This window comes from Neolamprologus multifasciatus, chromosome 17 (genome assembly GCF_963576455.1).
Source record: "Neolamprologus multifasciatus chromosome 17, fNeoMul1.2, whole genome shotgun sequence".
In the NCBI taxonomy this organism is placed as follows: Eukaryota; Metazoa; Chordata; class Actinopteri; order Cichliformes; family Cichlidae; genus Neolamprologus; species Neolamprologus multifasciatus.
Genome location: NC_140455.1, coordinates 35,434,906 through 35,458,807, shown reverse-complemented (window position 1 = coordinate 35,458,807; position 23,902 = coordinate 35,434,906). Strand labels below are relative to the sequence as shown.

The 23,902-nt window shown below is 41.9% G+C and overlaps 2 protein-coding genes across 12 annotated transcripts in view; one reads left to right on the top strand and one right to left on the bottom strand.

Moving 5' to 3' along the window:
- irag2 (inositol 1,4,5-triphosphate receptor associated 2) overlaps nt 1-7,853 on the bottom strand; it is a 29,591-nt gene extending 21,738 nt beyond the window's left edge. For 6 of the 8 annotated variants that reach the window (XM_085136800.1, XM_085136801.1, XM_085136802.1 and 3 more), the window contains exons 1-13: nt 6,132-6,792; nt 4,805-4,915; nt 3,828-4,008; nt 2,789-2,850; nt 2,561-2,636; nt 2,251-2,409; nt 2,035-2,152; nt 1,552-1,602; nt 1,314-1,391; nt 1,068-1,124; nt 868-927; nt 474-538; nt 190-283 (exon numbers count right to left, since the gene is read on the bottom strand). In XM_085136800.1, the coding sequence (XP_084992926.1) occupies nt 190-283; nt 474-538; nt 868-927; nt 1,068-1,124; nt 1,314-1,391; nt 1,552-1,602; nt 2,035-2,152; nt 2,251-2,409; nt 2,561-2,636; nt 2,789-2,850; nt 3,828-4,008; nt 4,805-4,915; nt 6,132-6,792 (1,773 nt within the window). Of the gene's footprint in view, nt 1-189; nt 284-473; nt 539-867; nt 928-1,067; nt 1,125-1,313; nt 1,392-1,551; nt 1,603-2,034; nt 2,153-2,250; nt 2,410-2,560; nt 2,637-2,788; nt 2,851-3,827; nt 4,009-4,804; nt 4,916-6,131; nt 6,848-7,313; nt 7,436-7,732 lie in introns of those variants that run through there. The other 2 variants (XM_085136797.1, XM_085136798.1) reach the window with 2 other exon arrangements.
- Nucleotides 7,854-8,032: 179 nt separating this feature from the next.
- bcat1 (branched chain amino-acid transaminase 1, cytosolic) lies at nt 8,033-23,815 on the top strand. Of its 4 annotated transcripts, XM_085136818.1 has the most exons (11): nt 8,033-8,249; nt 8,697-8,756; nt 11,621-11,815; nt 12,136-12,246; nt 12,375-12,494; nt 12,578-12,738; nt 12,909-13,051; nt 14,204-14,289; nt 14,507-14,647; nt 17,427-17,492; nt 23,351-23,815. In XM_085136818.1, exons 1-11 carry the CDS (start codon nt 8,130-8,132, stop codon nt 23,387-23,389), a joined length of 1,242 nt encoding a protein of 413 aa, XP_084992944.1. In that variant the 5' UTR covers nt 8,033-8,129; the 3' UTR covers nt 23,390-23,815. The 4 variants fall into 4 exon arrangements, with proteins under 4 accessions (XP_084992944.1, XP_084992945.1, XP_084992942.1 ...); XM_085136816.1 differs by lacking the exons at nt 8,033-8,249; nt 8,697-8,756 and adding an exon at nt 9,616-11,354; XM_085136819.1 differs by lacking the exons at nt 8,033-8,249; nt 8,697-8,756; nt 23,351-23,815 and adding an exon at nt 9,350-9,439 and having other exon boundaries at nt 17,427-19,240.
- The last annotated feature ends 87 nt before the right edge of the window (nt 23,816-23,902 follow it).

Here is a 23,902-nt window from a genome sequence, read left to right as displayed (position 1 = left end):
ACTATCAGAAGCAAAAGACCAGATACTGAGAACATTGTGCAAAGAAATAAGAGTAAACATCAAACTTCAAGCTAAAACAACACTAGATGGATACATTAATGAAGCAGCAGCAGAAAGCAGGTAGCAGTGGCAGTAATACAAGGCATACAAGAAAGATGAATAAATGAGACAGAGTATGGGAGTGCTGACCTCCAGTGGTGACTGTGCCAGAGCCAGTTCTGTTTGCAAGGATCCCGAGCTGCTCTGGTTCATCCGATAAGCCACTGACAAAGAAAGACTAGCCCTGCAAGAGACAGGAGAAAGGGAATTGATGTTCAAGTTAAGAAAAAGACACTTAATAGAAAAAGTGACGATGAATCTATGTGCACACAAAATAAAACTTTTCAGTCCATTTTGTCTTAGTTGTCCCTCAATCCTCAGTCTAAACATTTAAACTCAAATTTCTATTTTCAGGTGATTTGTGGTTCACTCACCCAGCCACGTCTGGGAGAATCATCTGCATCTGCCTCTCCAGCTTGTTCTTGTCCACCCTCAGCAGCTGGAGTCAACAACAGATAACGCAATCATGAGTCATCACAACCCATTAGATAGTTAAAGGCCGTCCGTGCAGTCTACCCTTTCTACACTACAATAAACATGCCGGCCATGGGGCGCGTGTTTGGATAGAGGGCAGGTGATTTCATTCCCACATCTGAACCCAACACACCAAACTGCTAGCGTGTCACTGATGACTAATACAGAGGACAGGAATATGACGCTAAAGGCTTTTTGTCTTCAGTGACATATTTCTGTCTATAAATAACAAAAAAAAATAAAGATCAAGCACGGTAGAAACTCAAGAGCTGATAGGATGTTGAGCACACCAACCTCTGTAATGGAAGAGTATTCCTCCACTGCTGCCTTCAGCTCATCTATCTGTCTGCTTTTCTGTATAAGAATGCAAATGACACAAAATGTGGGAGTTTTTTGAAGAAAACAACAAAAAACACTCATTTTATATCATTATGCAAGATTCTAAAGATCCTCAGCAACAGAAAAATAAAAATTCAACAAGATTAGGTACTGACCTCTACTATCACTGCATCCTTTTCACTAATGACTGCGTCAAAAGAGTGAATCTGCATCTGAGGACAAGAAAAGAGCAGTTACATAATATAAAGAAAGCACAGCAAGTTAAACATGGCAGAGACAGAAATTCAATGAGCGCTGCAGATATCATCAAATACAGAACTGAGGGCATATTTGAGTGAAGCACAAAGAGAGAGATAAAATAACAGTTCAAAATATAAAAGTATATTTTACAGTAAAGGTACCTGAAGGTCAGCGTTAATATCACACAGCTCCGTTATTCTCCTCTGAAGCTCATCTGTCTCCATAGTGACCTTAAAGTTCTGAGGAACCATCAGAGGGGAGTTAGAGCAGCTGGACACATCCTTTCATGAACAAACTTGTGACATTATACTACGCGAGAGGGCTAGGAATTGCTGAGTGCTACTGGTGTGCGTGCGGTAAGGTCATTCATTTCACTGTGAACTGTGCTATAATGGTCACCTCTTCCTGAAGAGAAGCAATCTTAGCGATGAGACTCTGGTTTTCTCTCTCCTGAATAAAAAATAAATAAAAAATCAATATAAAAAAAACATTAAAAAGACATAGGCCATTATTGCGTTTGGCTCTGTTATATATTCTGAGTGTTTGCCCTAAACTACAGATTACTATTATAAATGTGTCCTCACAAGTTATGGTACATACTGTATACAAACCTGCACATAGCAAATAAATCTTATCATCCAATCAGAAAAGATCTCATTCTGAATATTAACACCAGCTGTCCATATTTCAACCACCTGTTTGCTAAAGAGAAACTGATTTCAAATAAGACATTTAAAAAGGTCTCAAACAAGAAAGTGCTCAGTTTAAAACGAAAGAAAAAACTCACAAGTTTCATAAAAGTACCATAACTGACTGAAATCTGCTGCAAGGCAACGGAAAAGAAAAAAATAAGACTGTTCTATTTCAACACTTTTGACTCACCACATGTTTGCTGTGTGCGGAGGCACGGGCTCTGCCTTCCTCCGTACAGCTCAGAGTGGCCTTCATCTCTTCCACCTCCTCCTTCAACATCTTCTCCTTCTGTGCCAGCTGCTGGTTGCTGTCAAAGACGACAAGTACAAATGGACATTGCTACTGTGACTGCTCTAATACTGTGTCTGTGTTCTGTATGTTTACATGCGCATAAAAGCATCTTACATTTTTGCTTGATTGTGTAGCTCCTCGTTTTCCTCCGCAAGCTTCTGGTTACTCTCCTCCATGCTCTCCACCACCTGCTTGAGCTTTTTTACCTCCTCCTGCAGCTTTTGGTTGCTCATCTGGAGGTCAGCAACACAGTACACCAGCTCTGATGTTTCACTGAGGAAGAAAACACACAAATACACACATGCAGGCATAACGTATCTTAGCTTTATAGATCAAGGGCATGTGTGGGTGGTCACAGACAAATATAGGCAGTAACAGGTCACATTATAAACAAACACTCGGTATTGCACAAAAAATCTCTTACAATTCAACTCTGGATGCCTCCCCTCCAAATGCCTCCAAGCTTCCTGAGGTCATATTAAACAACATTGACCTCCTGGCTGGAGGAAAAAAAATAAAATAAAATAAAATAAAAATCACAATCCAACATATATTACATCAATTAAGCTCCTGGAGTCACCAACACTGGACCCATACACACAACATAAAGGGTATAAAAAACAATCATGTATGTGATCATATGGAAATTCACCACACAGGCTGTCTCTGAGTTTTACTGATTCCTGGGTGATGTCATCCTCTGTTGGTCGTTCCCTGAGATAAACCAGAGAAGACAACACATTAAAAAAAAAAAAAAAAAAAAACACACATTAAGATAAGGTAGTTTTATGATCTTCGCCAGAATTTGGAAGCCACTAACTATTCTTTACTTTATCCACAAACATACTGACAGCATGTTAAAGAGAGCTCTCCGACTGGCACACAGTCAATATTAATATTATAAACAGGCAACTAGATATAGAGAGAGATAGAGAGAGATAGAGAGAGATAGATAGAGATAGATAGAGAGATATAGAGATAGATATGGATAGATAGAGAGAGATAGAGATAGATAGAGATGGATAGATAGAGAGATAGAGATAGAGATGGATAGATAGAGAGATAGAGATAGAGATGGATAGATAGAGAGATAGAGATAGAGATAGAGAGATAGATATAGAGATAGAGAGAGAGAGATAGAGAGAGATAGAGAGAGAGATATAGAATCTAAGCAACCTTCGCTGTCAGATGATGATGATGAAGACACCCTTCTTTTCTACTCAGTAACAAGACGCACCAGTAAAGATACGTCATACAGCAGTTACTCTCACTTTATGCAATGTCACTTCAACCAGCCCACACATGAGACTAAGATGTAAAACGTTAATTTTCCATGGCTTCACCTAAAACAAACTAAATAATTTTTTCTGAAATCCATTTGTGAGTGAATATTTAGTTGTAAGATTCAGCTCATCTTATTCGATACCTAACTTTCTACAAGAATGCCTTAAAGGTGATTTCTTTTTCCTATATGGAAATATTAAGCATCAAGTAGATGTGAAGCCTACTGCCATTAGGACACCTTATCAGATGCTCCAGGATGTTCACATTCATACTGCAAATCTTACAATGTCTGATTGGTTTCACCATAAAATTGCAGACCTAACAAATCCTTAGCTTTTTTTTCTTTTTAAACTGAAAAGCTTTCTACATACATATTTCTGCAATATAACTGTAACACTTTCTAGTACCCATTGTTGCGGCAGTCATCGATCCACTCTCTCATGACAGCATGGTATGTGTCCAGATCAATTGACACATCTTTGTGTTCTGGATCCAGCATGTTGCAAAGTTCCTCCAATCCGCAATCTTCAGAGCTGCGACTGGTGGTGTGACGCAGATAGTCCACAATATGGGACACATACACTTTCCCTAGAAAAATAATAGGGGAAAAAAGACACTTTGATGTTCAAGACATACAAGAACCTTATCTGATCATAAAGCTGAAGACACTCTTTTTATATTCGTGTTCATTTCAAGTTCAGATTTTCTTTCTTTGCACAGTTAAACACCCCCAGATACATTGTGACAGATTGTGGTTATAGGTGTAGGCAGCAAAAGCAGTAACCATAGTGACTGAGCCACAGTTAACTTTTTGGTGGTTGGTTTCACACATTTCTCAGTGCCGACTTTACTCAACAAGCTTCAGACAGTAATCAGAAAAAAGGTCTGCGCACCATTTTTCTGAAAATCACCTGAGCAGCCCAAACACAAGAAGAGACTGCAACCTTGGATTTAATCAGATTTGGTGGTTATAAAAAACGATATTTTTTTAGGTTTGTCTAACTGTTTAAAAATGGTTCGATAAACATAAGAGGCAAAAAACAAAACCCCCTCTCTCTTTCTATTAATATGCCATCCATGCAGCACCATGAGTCACAGCAGAAAAGCACTAACATGTCAGAAAACACAGAAGCTTCTGTAAAAAAGCAGAAGAAACATTTTCACATTCTGAGATGTGAGAGCGGCTGTGAGCAAAAGCACAAGAGGAAAGCGCAGAGAGGACTGATACTATGCAAATGTTTTAAGCTGACTTCTGCAGTTTCTATGAAAGAGGCACCGGTGCACTACGCTAAGTAGCGACTTAAAATTCATTGTTAGGCTTCTGTATTGAGCTAATGGATGGTGCCTGACTGACCGATTACTGCGCGAGCGCATACGGCCGTACCTCTGCGCTGGGTATCACAAGCATGGAAGATGGTGTCGAGCAGATTCTCCTCACAGATGAGACTGATTTCAGCCATATTCTCCTTCCCTTTTTCGGAGGCAACTGAAGGCCCTGAAGAAAACACACCAAACACAGAGTATATTCAGTTGTGTCGCAAAGAAAGCACATGATACATTTTCCTGCAGGCACAGCACGGAGTGTGTGACAGTATAACGAGGAAACATTATCCATTACAGTCACAAAAGGAAAGTCACTTCAGAACTACAGCTAGTAATTATTGCTTTTAATTATTAATCTACAGTCTTGAATTTAAATTAAACCGTCTGGAAGCGAAAATCTGAAAATGTTACATAGTTTGTGTCTGAAAACTAGTTCTGAACCAGCACCAGTGACTAAAAATAAGCTCTTAGGCCAAATTTCTGCCACTCTTTCCTCTCACTCTTACAGCCGCTTCCATCCAGGAATTCTAACTGGCCCGATGTTTGATATGTGGCAAGATTTACTGATTGATTTAGTTCCAGTGCGGAGGAAGAAAGTCCAAACAAAAACAGTGACACCCTCTTCAAGACAAGGACTTAAAGAAATAGTTGATGATTTTCTTGTAGTCACTCCTGCTGTTCATCCTGACTGCAGAGCGCCAATGCTGGGCAGGAAAATCCAGAGTACTCATTCTCTGACAAAAAGCACTGTGCCAGCAGCGGGACAAGGTAGAGATGCTCCAGTACAGAACATTACACACTTCCAAAGTGCTAGCTGTTCAAACCCTGTCTGTGATGGCATAAAGAGGGCATTGTGAAGTAAAACACATTAACCTCTAGAGGTACCGCTTTGAGTAACGACATATTTTTGCACTGAAGCTTTCATGTTGATGCCTGCCACTTAAAAATCATTTTTTACGCTTACTTTGAAACTAAGGATTAGGTAATGTTAATGTACTGTAAACACTGTGCTGCATATTTGAACCTATTTTTAAAGATGGATTAATAAACCAGAATCCAGTTTAACATTTGCCCCATTGTGTATCCTGCACAATAGCAGTCCACAACTATTATATTATACCTGAAGCAGGCAAGGCTTCTGAAGCCCTGGGGCAGTCTGCTTTGCTCGATTGGTAAGCATGCCTTGCTGAGGTCGTTTGTTCACAAGCGGTTTTCATTCAGACTTTTAATTCAGAAGTAAATCTGCAGTTTGACATCGCCATGCTTTTCTAATCCACATGACTACAATCATTTTCGAGGATCTATTGCTGATGTAACAGTTTTTGTGCAAAGATAATTTTTGTCAACTGACAGTTTTAATGATCGGTGAAGCTACTTCTGCACCCTACCTCCGTCTCCCATAGACAGTCTTTTCACAACCAGAGCTGGGTAGGGTAGCTCACACTCAGCAGGGTTTGTATTGTCTGCAGAACTGAAGTTGAGGTTGTAGGAGAGGGTGCTGCGACTTTGGGTGAAGTTACGAGACAAAGGTGGGCTCCTGCTCGGCCTCTCGCTGTCAGGCTGTGCTGACTGAGGTCCTCGTGTGAATGTAAAGTAAGGGGAGTCCTTGGACTGGCCCATGGGGGTCGAACAATACCCCTGCCACGTTTTAACTTGTGTTAAATCACTTCCATCAGCACATCGCCGCTCCCCCAAAGTACTAGTGATAGTGTATGTGACATTAGCTGGTGTGGAGCGGTTGCATGCAGGAGTGGAAGGTGTGGTCAGAAGGACAGAGGAATGCTGGGAAGCTGCTCTGCTCGGCATCCCCATCTCTCTTGCGTTCTCCTTCTCCCTGTCGTCTCTATGGAGGGTCCCTTTCTTCAGGATGGCTTCCAAGTTGTGCCTGAGGCCACACTGAGGGCTGTCGTAACTGTTGGAGGACAGTTTGGGAATCTGGAAGGGCGAATTGGGCTCTCGGTCACCGCGCCACTGAATCGTCTGGAGTTTGCGGCAGATGCTGTCCACGGGATTGTGCCGGCGCGACGGCTGAGGTGTGCAATAGTCCATGCTGCTGACGGCGAGGGTGTGACGTTGGTTTCCTGGCTAGAGGAGAGGCAGAAGTCTGAAAAAAGAACAAGAAAGTACAGTTTTGATAAAAAATGAATTAAAATATAACCTTGCAATATCAAACAGGTTTTTCAGCAGGGAAACCACAAAGACTGAGCAGCATAACACCATGAAGCACTGGATAAATAGCACATTCACCGTGTATATGACAGCTTATCTTTGGTTGGACTAACTCCAAGGTTAGAAGCAGATAATGAGCAAATAGAACTACCGTGTGAATAGTGTTATATAAGAACGACTGGGGATTTTTTTTCTTGTTTTTTGGAGGAACCAAATAACAAAAATGAGCTATGTGATCATTCAAGTTATCCAAATATTTAGAGGTTCAGTGTTAGGAAGGGTAAATAAGCAGGAAGATATCTTTTAAAGGGAATGAGTAGTATATTAAAATCTAACTAAAAGCCCAAATAGTTTAATAAGGCATGAATGTAACAGGAGAATATACAGTGTTATATACCAACCAGTCTACAAGGCTGTAAAACGGTAGCATCTCATGATGCGAACAGATTCAAACAAATGTGATTCGATGATTCACCTACTTTGGCGCACAGGTGTAAGAACGAGCCAATTAATTCCAGAGTTAGCTTAAGATTAAAAAAAAAAAAAAAATACACAAAAGCGGGTTTTTGTCTCTATGTGCGTTTTTTAGCAAAGCTTTCAGGTTTGTTTGTTTTGTTTTGTTCTTTTAATACAGCGTTTCATTTAAGTTTAAAAGTGGGCGTCATTTAATTATACTAAATCTATAGAATAAGCTACTAATTGTTCGCATATCTACGTAAAAAAAAAACTGTGCTATAGGAACATTTAAAGTCAGTCATGCACATGCAAACCTCTTTAAATAGCCTTGTTCAATATTCATACATATGCAGATATTTGTTACCTTTTTAGTCTCGTATGATCGAATCCGCCACAAAATGTTTGGCCAACTGTCCAGATGCTCAAGCTGAGCACGCGCACAGGTAGTTGGAAGCGCGAGGCAGAAGGAGTGAAAACGTCGGTGGGTGTTTCTGACTCTAAAAAGTGAGTCAGCACCCCCTCCCTGTGGTTTCAAGGGGACACAGCACTCAGTGTAGCAGGCTAACAGTACGTTAGTCTCGCTTAATAGCCGTTCCTTTAATTGTGTCCCACATGCCTACTCCCCTCCACACTCAGACACAGTCCTGTAACCTTATTCCCATTACCAATACAATAAAATAGAACAGGTCAAATAAAGAGAATAGAAAGAGACTTAACACAAGGTGGGTTCATTTGATTTTTGTTGCCAGTACAACTCAGTTATGGGACTGGTTTCAATTCGAGAGATTAAGTGTAAGCGGTTTAGCAAGTACAACTTGGAGGTCCAGTGCCAGCTTCACTGCCATCACAGCGACCTCAGGTCTGACGTCTCCTCTCTGAAGGTAACGTATCACTATTAAAGCTGTTAAATGTCAGTGACCATGTTTGTTCTTTAATCTGGTAGTAAGCACACTTATCTCATCTCTATTTCCTGTAATCCCACCTCTTAACCAGAATAAGTGTGACAAACACAAAGAGTTGCAGTGACAATTTCACACTGAGCTGAAACTTAATTCTTTTAAAGAGACATGTCGTAATATACAGTATAACACAAACTCACACAGTCAGCAGCTCTGTAGATGTTTATCAGTAGAAATAAGAGTGCAGTACATTATATATCAAAACAAGCCATTTTAATTAGTAATGTGAAAGGGGGTTTATTGCTCCCCCTGACTAAAGCAGCTTTCCCAGGTTATATGAATAAAAACTTGTACAATCCAGACACATTTGTATGCTGTTGATTTTTATTACCATCTTGATATTGTTTAGATTGTTGTCACTGTTTTCAGGGACGCATCTGCGACCGAGCCACCACCCGAATGGCTGACGACAGTACTCAGAGCTTCAAGGTGAGGAATCAAATTCACGTGTCTGAATTCTATCAATGTCTTAAAGACACCTACCCTCAGTAGCAGCTCCAGGTGTAGCATCTTGGTGATTCCTCGGCTTCTCAGCACCTAAAAGTCTTCCCCGTTCCCCTACAGAGTAGATACTCCGGTTCCGCTGCTCTTCTTCATGTTGCCAAGGGCAGCACCGAAAGGCCTTGAGAGTCAGTCATGAACCGGCGTTCATATTGTGACGACAAACACTTGAAAAACTAATCCCAACAAATCCCAGCACTTAAAGAAGTCCATTTGTTGTCAACCCGAGTAAGCCTTTTCTTTTGTCCATGATGCTGCCATTTTTAGAGAAGGGAGAAAGAGGAGGGAGGGGGGGGGGGATATGTAGTGCATTCTGGTTCTTGTCACAAGTGCAGCCTGCTCAGCAGAATCCACTTTCCCAGCTCACGCTAAGTAGCTGGGGCTTTGCTTGTTTTCTGACCCTGACCACCTGAGCAGTAGATAGCAGGCTCAGGTAGAGATTAGGGTGGAGATGTGCAGACGCACACTGGCCCGGGCTTGGAGATATCTGCCAACTTTCACTTCCATTGAAAGAAATGTAAAGTTGGAGTTATGTGTTGCAGTTTGACCTGTATGTTTGGCACCTGAGCGTCTCCATCGGTTCTATCCTGAAACCTCTTATTTTCTGACAGGTCAGATATTTGAAAGGCACCTCACATGAAGGGACTCGATTTGCCTTGTAGTGGGAGTACCCAGGTCAGACGCCCTGTGCTGCCTTCTTTCTTCTTCTTGCACATTGTAGACACTCAGCTACATTCATATTTATAGCCATTTAATCCCAGCCGAACACTGGCTGGATGCAGATAGCAGCGAAGAAGGATTATGGCTCATTCTGAGGACGGCGCAAAACTACCACTGCGCTCCGGTGCTGTTATATGAAGGTGTGCGATATAGGAGTTAATACTTTAGCTTGTCTGCAGAGAAGACGTGCATCACATTTGTGTATTTATGTTCAGAACGATTGAAAAACAGTGACAGAATAACTGCACTCCTCTAATCAATTTCACGCAGTGCTCGTACCGTGGTCACTCACCACTAGCCGCCCGAACTGTAATCTGGGATTATGGCGCAAGTAACCGTCTGCACCAGAAGGGAGTGGATAAAGTGCCGATCTAATCCTGGCCAATTCTAACACACAACTGACTGCTGGCCAGCAGGAAGTGTCTTTTCAAAAGAAGGATCACATTATTCCGTCTTGCTGAACAGCAGGAAAGGACAGCACTCCCAACTGTTCCTTTTTTTCCACATAGTTCTTGATAAATCTTTCACATCTCTCTCAACCTGCTGTCACTGCAGCAACACAGAGGTAGCTCGGTGACATCACGGACTCAGAGACTGGATGACTCATATTCAAGGCGTCAGAGTTAATTTGCTGTTCTGTTTCATACTTAACCCGCTGATCTTTGACCTCTGGGTGGTCTAGTTGAGACAGAGAGCTTCTAGGGGGATAAATATTGCTTTGCTTTTGAATGCAGTTCTCATTTGTGTGTTCCAGTCCCACTGATTTAATTATAAAGCCATATCACTGGAGGTTAACTGTCCAGTTCTTGAATTACCTTGTATCAATGTTGGTGTTACAACAACCCCTGGTGGCCAAACATGGATGGGGTAATATGGTCTAGCATGGCAGCATAGCATAGCCACGGCCTGTTTATGAACACAGTGGGTCTCAGAGATAATCAATGTCTGTTACCAAAATCGGGCTATTCCAGATGTGGTGCACCGATGACGACACCTGCATTCCAGCGTCGTGACATAAATGCTTCAAAGCCACTGAAAATACTTTAATAGCCAAATGAGAGCCAGCATTTAGGTAGGAGCACCAGTTGTTGTGGGCAGGGTCACAAAGGTCAACTTCAAAATGAACAGTGCAAAAATGGTGCAGCCGTGTGCTGCATACTGCATCGTCCTGTTGTTTTGTATCACTAATGAAGCATGACACAAGGAGTACTTTATTTTCTATATAACATGATTTAATGTGCTGCATTTGTCTCTGAGGAGAGGTGAGGATTGCAAAGAAAGCCACAGCATGCAGATTAGATGCTTATGATCAGAAAGTGCGCTCATGAGACTTTGCAGGGAGTGCTTTTGTTAGGATGCCTGGGTCGTTGACCCAGGGTTTTTGAGTTTATTATATTATTTATCATTTCTAGTCTTTGGTTTCTTTGAGTTCTGTCTTATGGTTTATGTCTCTGTCTTCTCTAGTTGCTCTGTCTCCCCTGTCAGCTGTATCCCCTTGTCAAGGTCTCTGTGTATCCTTAGTTGCTATATCCCCGTGTCCAGTCAATGTCTGTCTGCCCTGGTCCCATGTCTCTGTTCCCTCTGTTGCAGTGCCTGCATGCATGTTTTACTTTGAAAGTCCGTGTCTCATGTATATGCGTCTGGTTTTGCTTCCTTTGTCTCGTTAGGCCTGATTTGCCCCAGCTGTGTTTCCCTCCTGTTACCCATTCCCTGATTGCTCCCCCTGTGTATTTAAGCCCTGTGTTTCTCTGTGTCTGTGTCGTGGTCTACCCTCATTTATGCTGTGTGTGCCGTCTGCCTGCTCATGTAAGTTTAATTGGATTTTTGTTACGTTTTCCCAGCAATAAAAGCGGAGTTTTAAAATACACCTTTGCCTCCGAGCGTCTGCACTTTGGGTCCTCCTTACCACCACTCCTGCCCGCACACAGCCCTAACCTGACAGCTTTTCCCTGATTAGTGGATCAGTTGGTGAAATGTGATCGCAAACGTAAATGTTAACACAGCTTGGATTCAGATTCATGCATCCCTTTATTTTAAAAAAGAAATAATAATTCTGCTCTGTTTTTAACCAGGCAGTTGACCTGGTTGTTCAGCTGTCCCCTGCTCTAAAAACCAAGCCACATGTGGTTGACTTCGGGACTGTCTTCACCGACCACATGCTGACTGTCGAGTGGAGCGTGACTGAGGGCTGGCAAGCCCCGTTCATCAAGCCGTTCACAAATCTTTCCCTCCACCCAGCCTGTTCCTCACTACATTATGGCATTCAGGTACACCAAACCCCTTCGTATTTTAATTTACGAGCTCGACTAGAGTAGCTTTGCATGATTCACATTTCAAATTCTTATTTATGTTATACCAGGCTGTTTTTGAACACCTATTTTAATTTGGTACTGAGTAAAGACAAAATTAGTAAAATTCTGACTAATGGACAATAGCACACAATTAATCTGTACTGCAGTAAAATAAATGCATATACTAACAGAATAAAGCTGTTGGCATTATTTCAGTTTAGTTTGAATGTGTGGTTAAAAAGCCATCAGGGTTAAAGAGAATCCAGTATTTTCAATGTTCTCTGTATTCTCAATAGCTGTTCGAAGGCTTCAAGGTATACCGCGGAGATGACAGCCGACTGCGTCTCTTCCGACCGATGCTCAACATGAGCCGCATGGCTGACTCTGCCAAGAGAGCTTGTCTGCCTGTAAGATGGATGTAGAGAAAAACAAAGGGGCTTAATGTGGGAATGAATGAACGAATGAGCTGGGGAGAAAACAATGATGAATAGGTTTTTGCTATCGCCCTCTGTCTTTTGTTGTCTCACTCCTCCAGGCCTTTGATCAGACAGAGTTGCTGGAGTGTATCAGGAGATTGGTAGAGATTGACCAGGACTGGGTTCCTCAATCAGACTCAGCGAGTCTGTACATAAGGCCAACATTTATTAGCACTGAGGTGAGGAGGATGGTGACGTTCTTGTGGGGGCGAATGTTTTCTAAAACTGAAACAATTTAATTTCCTTAATGTGTTTATGGCAGCCTTCTCTGGGCGTAAAGCGGCCTGGCCGTGCCTTGCTGTATGTGATCTTGTGTCAAGCTGGCTCTTATTTCAACTCTGAGGCAGATGCCATCTCCCTGTGGGCTGACCCAAAATACACACGGGCCTGGAAAGGAGGAACTGGAGACTGCAAGATGGGAGGGTGGGTAGCTTGCTTAAATTTCCTAATATATCAGCCATTGCACTCTGATATAAGACTTAGTTTGATTTGGTAATTAAGATTTTACAGTGTGGGTATGTATAAACACGCAGAACAATCAAGTCTTTTTTTTTATAGGTGTATCCTAATGATCTTACTTTGGATTTCCACAGGAACTATGGATGCTCCCTGTTTGCCCAGTACGAAGCAGATGACTATGGGTGTCAGCAGGTGCTCTGGCTGTATGGACAGGACCACCAGATAACTGAGGCAGGAACTATGAATATTTTCCTGCACTGGATCAATCAGGATGGAGGTTGGTCAGTTGCAGAGACTGTATCTTAATAACGATGACGCTACTTTCAGGGGCTCAGTATGTTTGGTATGGCAGAATTACACACGTCACCCCCTGCTGGTCATTAGAAAGAATGTAGGTTTAAGGCACTGTATAGGAATGATGGACATAAACCTACGTCTGTCTAATAAGCAGGAAGTGGTGACCTTTCTAGCCAAAAAAAGAACTTAAAGGTCTTTGGATGGCTGTTAGGAAACTACACTGCTATTCACTTGATTTATTGCCTCAGTAAACACTTTTCTGATGTGTTTATGGTTTTTGTTGCTAGTTTTAAACCTTCTTTACTAATGTGTCCATTTTGTAAATTGCTCAGTTTCAACCATTTTTGTACAGTGGGTCTAACAGGAAGTGGAACTGCTCTTAGGTTGAGGCTTCATAACAGTCAACAAAACCAGGTTTTACATCAAAGTGTACAAGGTTATCTTTTAATATACAGTCTCTGTCATGATCAGGCTGTGTGCAGGCAGGATGAGGACCCAAACGCAAACTCACGGGAAAACAGGACTGAACTCAAAATACAGCTTTAATGCTGACAAAAGATAACGGCGATAATATGGAACTGAACTGGGAAGTACTAAGGAACTGACTTACGAGGAAACACACAGAGGGGCACACAGTCATGAGGGAGAACGCGACACTGAACTGAGGGAGATGTGGACATAAATGCACAGAGGGTAAACGAGGGAAGTGGGAGCACATGGGGAACGCAGCTGACACAGATAATCGTAACGAGACAGGGCAGGGGTGAACACAACATGACGCATACTGACGAGAGACTGTCAAAGTAAAACAGGAAGTACACAGAGGTTCAGACAGGAGGACAGAGCACGGACATAACGGAAAACATGGAATAAAACACGAGGGGAAACAAGGGTTCACAGATACATAAAGGGGCACACAGGAGGTAACCAAATAAGGAACATCTTAACTAAACAACCTAGGAACCAAGGCATAAATAGAGAACAAAATACAAAACACACAAAAACTAAGAATACTGGGCCAACATGGCCCAGGACCATGACATCATCCATAACAACAATGCGAAAATATTGCCAAAAAAACTCATATTTTTATTTTTTATTATATCAAATAATGTTTTTCTTTTTCTAATAGAGGAGGAGCTTGCAACTCCACCTCTGGATGGCATCATTCTCCCAGGCATTACTCGACGGAGCATCCTCGAACTAACCAGGAAATGGGTAACGGACACACAGAGTCCAGATGTGCATGTTTTTAAAAGAAAAAGAGATCTCCTGTGTGAAATTTCATGTAATCTGTGAAGTTGGTTTGATATCAGTAGCTGCATGCCTGACTCTCTATTGTTTGATGGACAGATGAACACACTTTTAACAACAGATGCTAAAGGTTACAGTGCATGAACACATTTTCAAAAGATTGCTGTTCTGTTTTTTTCAGGGTGAGTTTAAAGTGACAGAGCGCTACCTCACCATGAGCCAGCTATGCTCTGCTCTCAAACAGCAGCGGGTCAAAGAGATGTTTGGCAGCGGGACTGCCTGCATGATCTGCCCTATTGGACACATTGTCTACCTGGGAGAGGTACTGTAGGCATGAGGGACAAACAACATGTTTCCTGTCTGAAACAAATTTATATACATTAAATCCAATCATACATTAAGTGTATATACACTTAATGTACTGTAGTGTGGGTCGCTAAAGATACTGAAGTACGTGGTTTTGTTAAAGATATTTCACTTTATTCAAATGTTGCAGCAAATGCTATAGTTTTAAAAATGTTAGTTGAATATACTAACAGTGTTTAATGATAACCACCAGTGAAGTGTGATCATAAAATCCTGGGAATCTTGGGCTAAATAGCAAGTTTAGCTAACTTGGTATTCTTACACTCACTAGCCACTTTATTAGGTACATCTTACTAGTTCTTCCTTCAGGTTTACTTTGAGAACTGCGTTAATTCTTTTTGGCACAGCTTCAACAAGGTGCTGGAGACATTCCTCAGATTTTGCTTGATATTGACATGGTAGCATAACATAGCTGTTGCAGATTTGTCGGCTGCACATCTGTGATGGGAATCTCCTGTATCACCACAGCGAAAAGGCACTGAGATCTGTGAATGTGGAGGCTTGGTTGAACAGTGAACTCATCGTCATGTTCAAGAAACCAATTTGACATGATTTGAGTTTTGTGACAGGATTTGTTATCCTGGTGGAAGCAGCCATTAGTTGGTGGATACACTGTGGACATAAAGGCAAAGGGACAGTCAGCAACAGTGCTCAGGTAGGCAGTGGTACTTAAATGATGCTTAGTTGGTACTAAGGAGTTCAGTATGTTCTAAAACATATCCTCCACACCACAGACAGGATGGATCCACGGTTTCATTTTGTTCTGACTCTACCACCTAACGACATTTTTCCAGTCTTCTGTTTTAGCCCATGCAAATTGTAGCCTCAGTTTCCCTTTTACTGCTCAGCTGTAAAATCTGATGGGGTATTTTTGTTACCCCATCGGGCAAGTGGGCGACATGGAACCCAAGTTTGTGATTATAATAACAACTATAATAACTTAGATTTGTATGGCGGTTTTCAAGAAACCAAGGACGCTTTACACAAGATAATTCGAGACCGGAATAACGGTGCAGCCACTAAAAATCTTGAACGAGTTCGAAGGTCAAGGTCAGAGGTCAAGTTTTCAAAAGTTTACTGAAATCTTTTGAATCCGATAATTCAAGAATGAGGGAACGTAGGATTTCTAAAATGATGCCATAGGTGAATCTACCAGTAATGCGTTAAAAGTAACACGTTACTGTAATCCGATTACTTTTTTCAAGTAATGAGTAAAGTAAGGTATTACCATTGCAAAAAAGTAATTAGATTACTGTTAGTTTCCCATAAGCACGCTGCGTTACTGCATCAGTAAACCGTGATTTTGTGTGTGAGAGTGTCTCATGACAATGACGTCACATCCGTGGCAGCAACAGACGTGTGCAGATCAACAGTGGATAATATGGAGTGCAGGAGAGAGTACGACCATGCAGCATTTAAAGCTTGGACGTATTTGCATTAATTTGAGTTTGATTATGTAAAAAGTGACTAAAAACATTGACGTCTGCTGTACGCTCTGCGTAGGAAGAAAACTTCTTTCTACAGTGAAAAACTAAACTTTAAATCTGAACAAGCACCGAGCATGCTGCCACGGGAATGTGACATTCACAGAGAAACCCCCGGATTCCCCCCCCACTGTCATGACCGCTGCGGCACAGCACAAACCTCCACCCGTCCCACTCCTGCTAAACAGCTGACAATAGATTTAAGAGCGACAGGACTCAGTGCCATTGAGTCTTTGATTTTATTTATTGTTTGCTGTGTTTTACTTGCGTCTATTTGAAAGAGTGAGTGTAAACACAAAACATTATTTTATTTTATATGCTGGAATATGCAGAAAATAGGTTTAAATTTTAATTTGATTTCATTTGAACAAAGTAACTGGATTACTTTCTTGGAAAAGAAATCACTAATTAGTCACTATGTAATTACTATGTTCAAGTAACTTGACCAGCACTGTGGGCGGTCACCAGTAATTTCTTAACTAATAAGACTGACACCTGCTGTGGTCTTCTGCTGCTGTAGCATCTGGTTCAAGGCTCGACATGCTCTTTTGCATATCATGGCTGGAACAAGCAGTTTTTTGAGTCACTGTTGCCTTCCTACCAGCTCAAAGCAATCTGACCATTCTCCTGCGACCCCTGACATCAACAAGGCATTTCCCCCCCCCCCCAGAGAACTATGGCTCAGTGGATATTTTCATTTTTTTTCAGATTTCCTGTAAACCCCAGAGTTGGTTGTGTGGAAAAATCCCAGTAGATCAGCATTCTCTGAAACGCACCAATAATGATGGCAAATTTCCTTAAATGGCCTTTTTTTCCTCCATCCTGATGCTCACTTTGAGCTTTAGCATGTCAACGTGGGGATGAGCTGTTGAATAATTATATCTAATAAAGTGGCCAGTGAGTATACAGCGCATCACTTTGCAAAAAGTTTTGCCATGTCACATTCTGCTTAATCACAGCTTAAAGAAATATACATTTTGTGATTACATTTCCCTTTAAGAAATTATGATGTAAAGAAAAAAGCCTGCTCCACCATCTGTATTTGATTAATGGTTTAATATGAAAATGGCATACTTTAATACTTATAGGGATTGCTTTGAATAATGAGGCTCATGGTGTCCTGTGACCAGAACCCTGTGGCCTCTTGCGTTAACTCCATCTGCTCACTTAATGTTCACCCTTTTCTCTAAGCTTATTTTACAACAAGTTGATTTGCAGAGACAATAAAATGATTAAAACTGTGTGTTTTAGAACTTGCATATCCCCTGTCGAGATAAGCTGACATCACGGCTCACAAAAGAACTCACGGATGTACAGGTAGGTGGATGCCCACACATATGCCGACACTGTTTTCCCACACATGCTTGCTCGAGCTTAGTAACAGCTGATTGAATATTTATGTTCTTTACACTCCTTTTACCCCAAGGATTCTTCTCTCACGTATTATTAAATTACTTTGCATAAAGCCTTCAGTGATGCGAAACACTCTAACATGAACAGTATCCTACAAAATAAAAGGTGGGAGCTGGATTTACTGCTAAATGACAGCAGTGTTATAATTTGTCACAGGCCTGGCTTGTTAGTTCCTCACTTTTGGTAGACAACAACTAAGAGGTTTCGCTGGAAAAAAGGCAGATAAATGGAAATGTTACTAAATTAAATGATTAATGTGGCTGATGAAAGGCAAGACCTATTAAAAACAAATATTCCCTCCAAATATTCACTTATCTTGCATCTCCATAATTGCATTACAGAACGGTTATCTGAGTGGTTATTATGTAAGTCATTGAGATAAAACTATTAAACTGTTATTTTTTTGAACAAACCCCCGTCGGTCGTTATTTATCATACACCCACCGATTCCATTATTTTGCTGTAAGTACATAATAAGTGAAATATCTCATTAAGTAATGAGTAATGACTTGGTAATATTGTACATGGCCTATAATCAGGTCACATTTAAAGTCTACTCAGCACTGCAGGTTTAAAGAGATTCATAATATGCTTTGCTGAAGGCTAGATTTGTGTTAATGAGGCTGTTGTGCATTGCCTTCTTTCTGTTATTGTGCTGTGCAATGAGCCTATTAGCAGCGATATGAGCTTGAGTGTGATCCTTGAGTTCCTTGTCAGTTCTCAGCACAGTGCATTTTGTCCTCAAACTGTGTTTTCAACTGAAATGTACCTGTGCATGCTTAACAGATGACCTCAACATCCTACATGTTATAGAAACAAACTGACGTACAGTATATAGCCAAAAGTATGAACTTAAGTAACATCCTATTCTTAGTTTTCACATGATGTTGGCCCACCCTTTGCCGCCACAACTGCTTCAGTTGTTCGGTTGAGTGTGTTTATGGGAACTTTTGACCATTTTTACAGAAGCACATTTTTGATGTCAGCCCCTAAAGTTAGGCGAGAAAGCCTGGCTTGCAGTCTTCAGTCTAATTCATCCCAGAAGTGTTCTGTCAGACTGAGGTCAGGACTCTGTGCAAGCCAGTCAAGTTCTTTCAGCCCAAACTGGCTCATCCATGTCTTTATGGAGCTTGCTTTGTGCATTGTCCAGTCATGTTGGACCATCTCCAAACTGTTCCCACAAAGCTTGGAAAAAATTGTCCAACATTTCTTGGAATGCTGAAGCATTAAGAGTTCATTTCAACTAAGGAGTCAACTCCCGAAAAACAGCCCCACACCATAGTCCCCCTTCACTTTGCACAATGCAGTCAGGTGAGTACCATTCTCCTGGCAGCCGCCAAACTCAGATTGCCTGAAGGAGAAGTAAATGGCCTGCATTTGTATAGCGCTTTTCTAGTCCCTAAGGACCCCAAAGCGCTTCACACTACATTCAGTCATTCACCCATTCACACACAGGTGATGGCAAGCTACATTGTAGCCACAGCTGCCCTGGGGCGCACTGACAGAGGCGAGGCTGCTGGACACTGGCGCCACCGGCCCCTCTGACCACCACCAGTAGGCAAACATGGGGTTAGTATCTTGCCCAAGGATATTTGGCATGCAGCCAGGAGGCAGCCTGGGATCGAACCACCGACCTTCTGATTAGTGGCTGACCTGCACCTGAGCTACAGCCACCCAGAAGTGTGATTCATCGCTCCAGGGAGCACGTCTCCACTGGTCTATAGTCCTCTGCTTTACACCATTGCATCCATCACTTTCCAATGCACTTAGTGAGGTAAGGCTTGGATGCGGCTGCTCAGCCATGGGAGCCCATTCCATGAAGCTAGTCTGAAGGCCACAGGAAGTTTGGAGGTCTGTAGCGTCTGACTGCAGAAAGTCAGCGACCTCTGCACACTATGTGCTTCTGTGATTTTACTTGTCCTACCACTTCTGGCTGAGATGCTGTCATTCCCAATCACTTCCACTGTGGAACATTTTGTAGCGAGGACAGTTCATGACTGGAAGGTTTATACGCCTGTGGGAATGATTGGAACACCTGAATTCAAGCATGGCTCAGGGGGTTGGGAAGCGTATCTGTAACCGGAAGGTCACCGGTTCGATCCCCGGTCTCTCTGTCCTGGTCGTTGTGTCCTTGGGCAAGACACTTTACCCTACCGCCTACTGGTGATATGGCAGCCTTGCTTCTGTCAGTCTGCCCCAGGGCAGCTGTGGCTACAACCGTAGCTGCCTACACCAGTGTGTGAATGTGAGAGTGAATGAGTAGTGGCATTGTAAAGCGCTTTGGGTGCCTTGAAAAGCGCTATATAAATCCAATCCATTATTATTAATTCAATGATTTGGTAATATAGTGTATGTTTAGTATCAAAGCTATTCTCCATACGCAATGTGATGCAGCTTGAGATCTAAATAGGCCTAAAGCTCTTTTGGCTCGCTCACAGGGTATCATCTTGCTCCATCTCACCCTATGAATCTTCCTCTTCGTCTTTTCCTCTTGCTTGGCAGCTCCATTTTCAACATCTTTTGTCCAGTATTCCATTATCCCTCCTCTGCACATGTCCAAACTATCTCAGTCTTGGTTTTTTTTTGTCTCCAAACCAATCAATCTGAGCTGTCTCTTTAATGCACTCATTTCTTGTCCTGTCTTGTCTGTCCCAGTGAAAATCAACTCTTCCACGTCTAGCTTGGCCCCCTGGCTTTTTGTTAGTGCCACCATCTCCAAACTATACATCATAGCGGGTCTCACTACCATCATCTCTTCTGCACTGTCCATTACTTTAGATAACTAGGCTTTAAAAAAGGCATTTAAAATTATAAGGCTTAGTCTAGGATATTTGAATTAATCTATGAATAGGCTTCAGAACCAGTTGTATGTGTTAGTTTACACTCGTAAAGAAAAAAGACATAGGGAGGCAGGTAGCAAATGAAACTATAATGAGCTTGAATGGAGAGAAAAAACAATTAATGCCCCTGCAGGGAAGTAGCAGGATGAGTCTAATAAAAGTCCAGGCAAAGTATTTATAACAGAGAAAAATCAATGATCCGAATGGGTGATAATTAATGAGAGCAAACCAAAAGGGAACCAACTGGGAACAACTCCAAGACACAAGCAGGCAGGCAGGTGGAGGGTAAACTGACACATTAGTAGCTAATAGGAAACAGTCTGGGAATCAGAAAAACAGGAAGCTCTCCAATAAAAACAACACTACCAAGTTAAACAGAAAGTGACATCAAGCAGTAACAAAAGAGAAAAGGTTATCTCACTTCTCTAATTTGCTTCCTCATCTCCTCTGTTCTCCATCCTCTCACCAATCCCAGCAGTAATGTGTTTTGTTTGAGCTCCAACCAAAAAATCTATGATGCAGTTGTGACACATATAATATTTGACTGGCATTGCTTTAAAAAGAGGCTCCAAAGGACGGATGTCTCATATTAAGTGCCAGTTGACTTGACTCCCGTCTCTTCCTCAACTCCTTCACTCACATCTCTGGTGAGAGTCACTATAACAAAGTGAAAGTAGTCGAAGATGGAGTATAAGAAACAGAAGGCAGGGACAGACATGGACAGACAAAACATTTCTGCATGTTTTCTGTGTGCTGGATGTGAAACTACAGGAGGCGGTATTATAAAATTCAGTGGCTTCTACCAATAAATTAAAAACCTTAAATGGACTGGGTCTTATTTGGCACTTTACTACTCTACCTGAGCACCCAAAGTGCTTTATACAACATGTTTCATTCACACAAGTCTAAGTACTTTGTCCTTTCTCCCAGTCATGGCTAACAGATGGCAGATGGATTCCCCTAGATAAGCCTGGTTTTTCTGGAGGTTTCTTTCTGTTTTTCCTTCCCACTGTTGCCCGGTGCTTGCTCATTTGGGGTTGTCTGATAGTTGGGGTTTTCTCTGTATTATTGTAGGGTTTTTACCTTATAATATAGAGCTCATTAAGTGGACTGTTTCTGACCCCAAATAAATAAAACTGAACTTTCTTACTCCTATGAATGCATCAGGAGCAACACAGATCCATAGCATCTTGCCTACGGATACTTTGGCATTCAGATTGGAGCAACCAGGCTTCCATTTAGCAGATGACCTGCTTTACCTCCAGAACCATAGCCACCCAGCATCTGACTTGAACTTCTCCTTCAAGATCGTCGTCTACTACTTGTGGCTGCTACTTTTAGATCAAGTCCTCTGTTATGCTCTTGCACTTTTACTTCTGCACTGAGGGTCACATAGGGCCCACTTTGTTTTCAATGAGCTGTGTGCTGGTGTACACTCGCACTGATCCTCCTGTGCCTTTGGTGGTGCCTCTCAACTGCTCCAGTGCTGGCCTATGCAACTGCAAACCTCTGGGTTGTAGCTACAGACCCATATGCGTTATCACCACTGATGAAATCACATAGTGCACAGTATAGTGATCAGAATGAAACTTCCTGCAAACAAACTAAAAGATGGCAGCTGTCTGGACTTGTGTGGGAGATATTAAGTCATCTAAGGGTTTATGATTCTTGAAGGTCAGTTACCTTAACTGTTGATCACATCTCCTACATCCGTCGGTGTTCTGACATTCTGGACTTGGAGAGAAACTGAAGGACTTTCTAAGCAGGATCAGTTATTTTGACTACATTTGCATTGGAGGCCTCACTACTGCATTACAGTGTTATAAAGATATGTCTTCTTGGTCTCCTAAATGTCCTCTAAGCACTTTGATTAGTTTACGCTACTTATCACTTGCCTTCTGTCTGTCTTCTTCTCTTTACTTTCTCTGCTCTCTGTTTGTTTTTTTGTTTGTATTTGCAAGTCTGCGGTGGTCAATTAGCATATCTCCTCTCTCCATCATCCAGGCCTTGTAAGTGATATGTGCGACAAATGCACTGCCGCCATCTTTGTGTGCGATAACATCCTCCTTCGTCGACAGAGCAGAGACAGTCGCTGGCCTAATGGAGAGTTGCAGATAGGGGCAAAGACAAACTCCCGAATTCTCTCATTAAGCTTGTCGTAATTGCACAAACCCAATTATTGCCTCAGCCTTTTGTGATCTTCAAAGCCAAGATGCTGCAAATGAAGCCTCGAACAAGTGCGAGAGGAGGAGGAAGAAGAGGATTTGGGGGAAGAGGGGCGAGGGGACGGGGTTGGAGGGTGGGGGGGTGCGTAGCTTAATGAACAATAAAATTGACAAAACGCTGGAAAATGCTGCGCTCCTTCCGCAGCGCTGTTAAATCTGTTGACATTTCATTTGGAGGGAAGCAGCGCAGTGTTAGCCCCCCACACACGCTCTTCCTCCCGCCCCTCTTGAAGACAACATTGTGCAACAAACAAACGAGTGGTCTGAGGCAGCAGATGAAAGATGGGTTTACTAAGTCGCCCTGCTGTTTCTCTTTCAAGTTAATTAGAAATCACATTCTTTTGTTTCCCCTTCGCAGGCGTTTATTTACTTTCTCACTTCGACCATTAGAACAAATTTGCAACATGAGACACAAATAATTGGATTTGTCTCCGCGGCTGTCACGGATTGGGGAACATTTTGTTTTGATTTTTTATTATAGTTCCTTTCTCTGTGTTGTGTTGTGTTCCGTTTGGCGGCTGAGTTTGCAGATTCGCTTACGGATATTTGAGTTCATTTTTTGATTCGTGTTGCGCTCGCAATTAAGCAGATTGAGGCGAGAGAAGTTTAGTACTTAGTGGCATGAAATTTTCTTCTGTGCAGGCCCCAAAGGACCAGATTTTTACGTAACCTTTTCGTGACCTTTATTCTCTCGCAGTACGGACGCACACCTAGTGACTGGACTTTCATGGTGTAGCAGTGTCGAAGGAGCCTGGACAGAGTGAAGCAATGTAAAGTATGTGCAATATTTGGAATCTAACTGCAATATAAGTGACTCCTTTACTTAGGTTTACACTTAAATTTAACACAAACACAGAACTGTCCAAAGTAGTTAATAAAGTAGGATAGCGTCTCATGCAATGCTGCACAATAACTTACATTATCCCCGCCATGAGGACTTGCTCTGTAACTTCTTCCCAGCATCCCAGCGTTGATAAGTTTCACATGACTGCGTAAGAATTTCAAAGTTGCTACAAAATGGCTTGAACTCGTGAGGTCTAAAATAAAAACATGAACTTAAAAGTCAGTGTCTGTCAAGGATGCTTATGTTTTAAACATATTAAAGTTGTGTTGGAAGTAAAATTTTCATTTTCTGTACGAGGAACCAGGAAGCTAAACAGAACAGAAACAAAGGTGTCTTCCCTGACTGGTTGGTTAGTGTTGCTTATTGAAACTGGTTGTAAGAAGGTATACGGTGTGGTATGAAAAA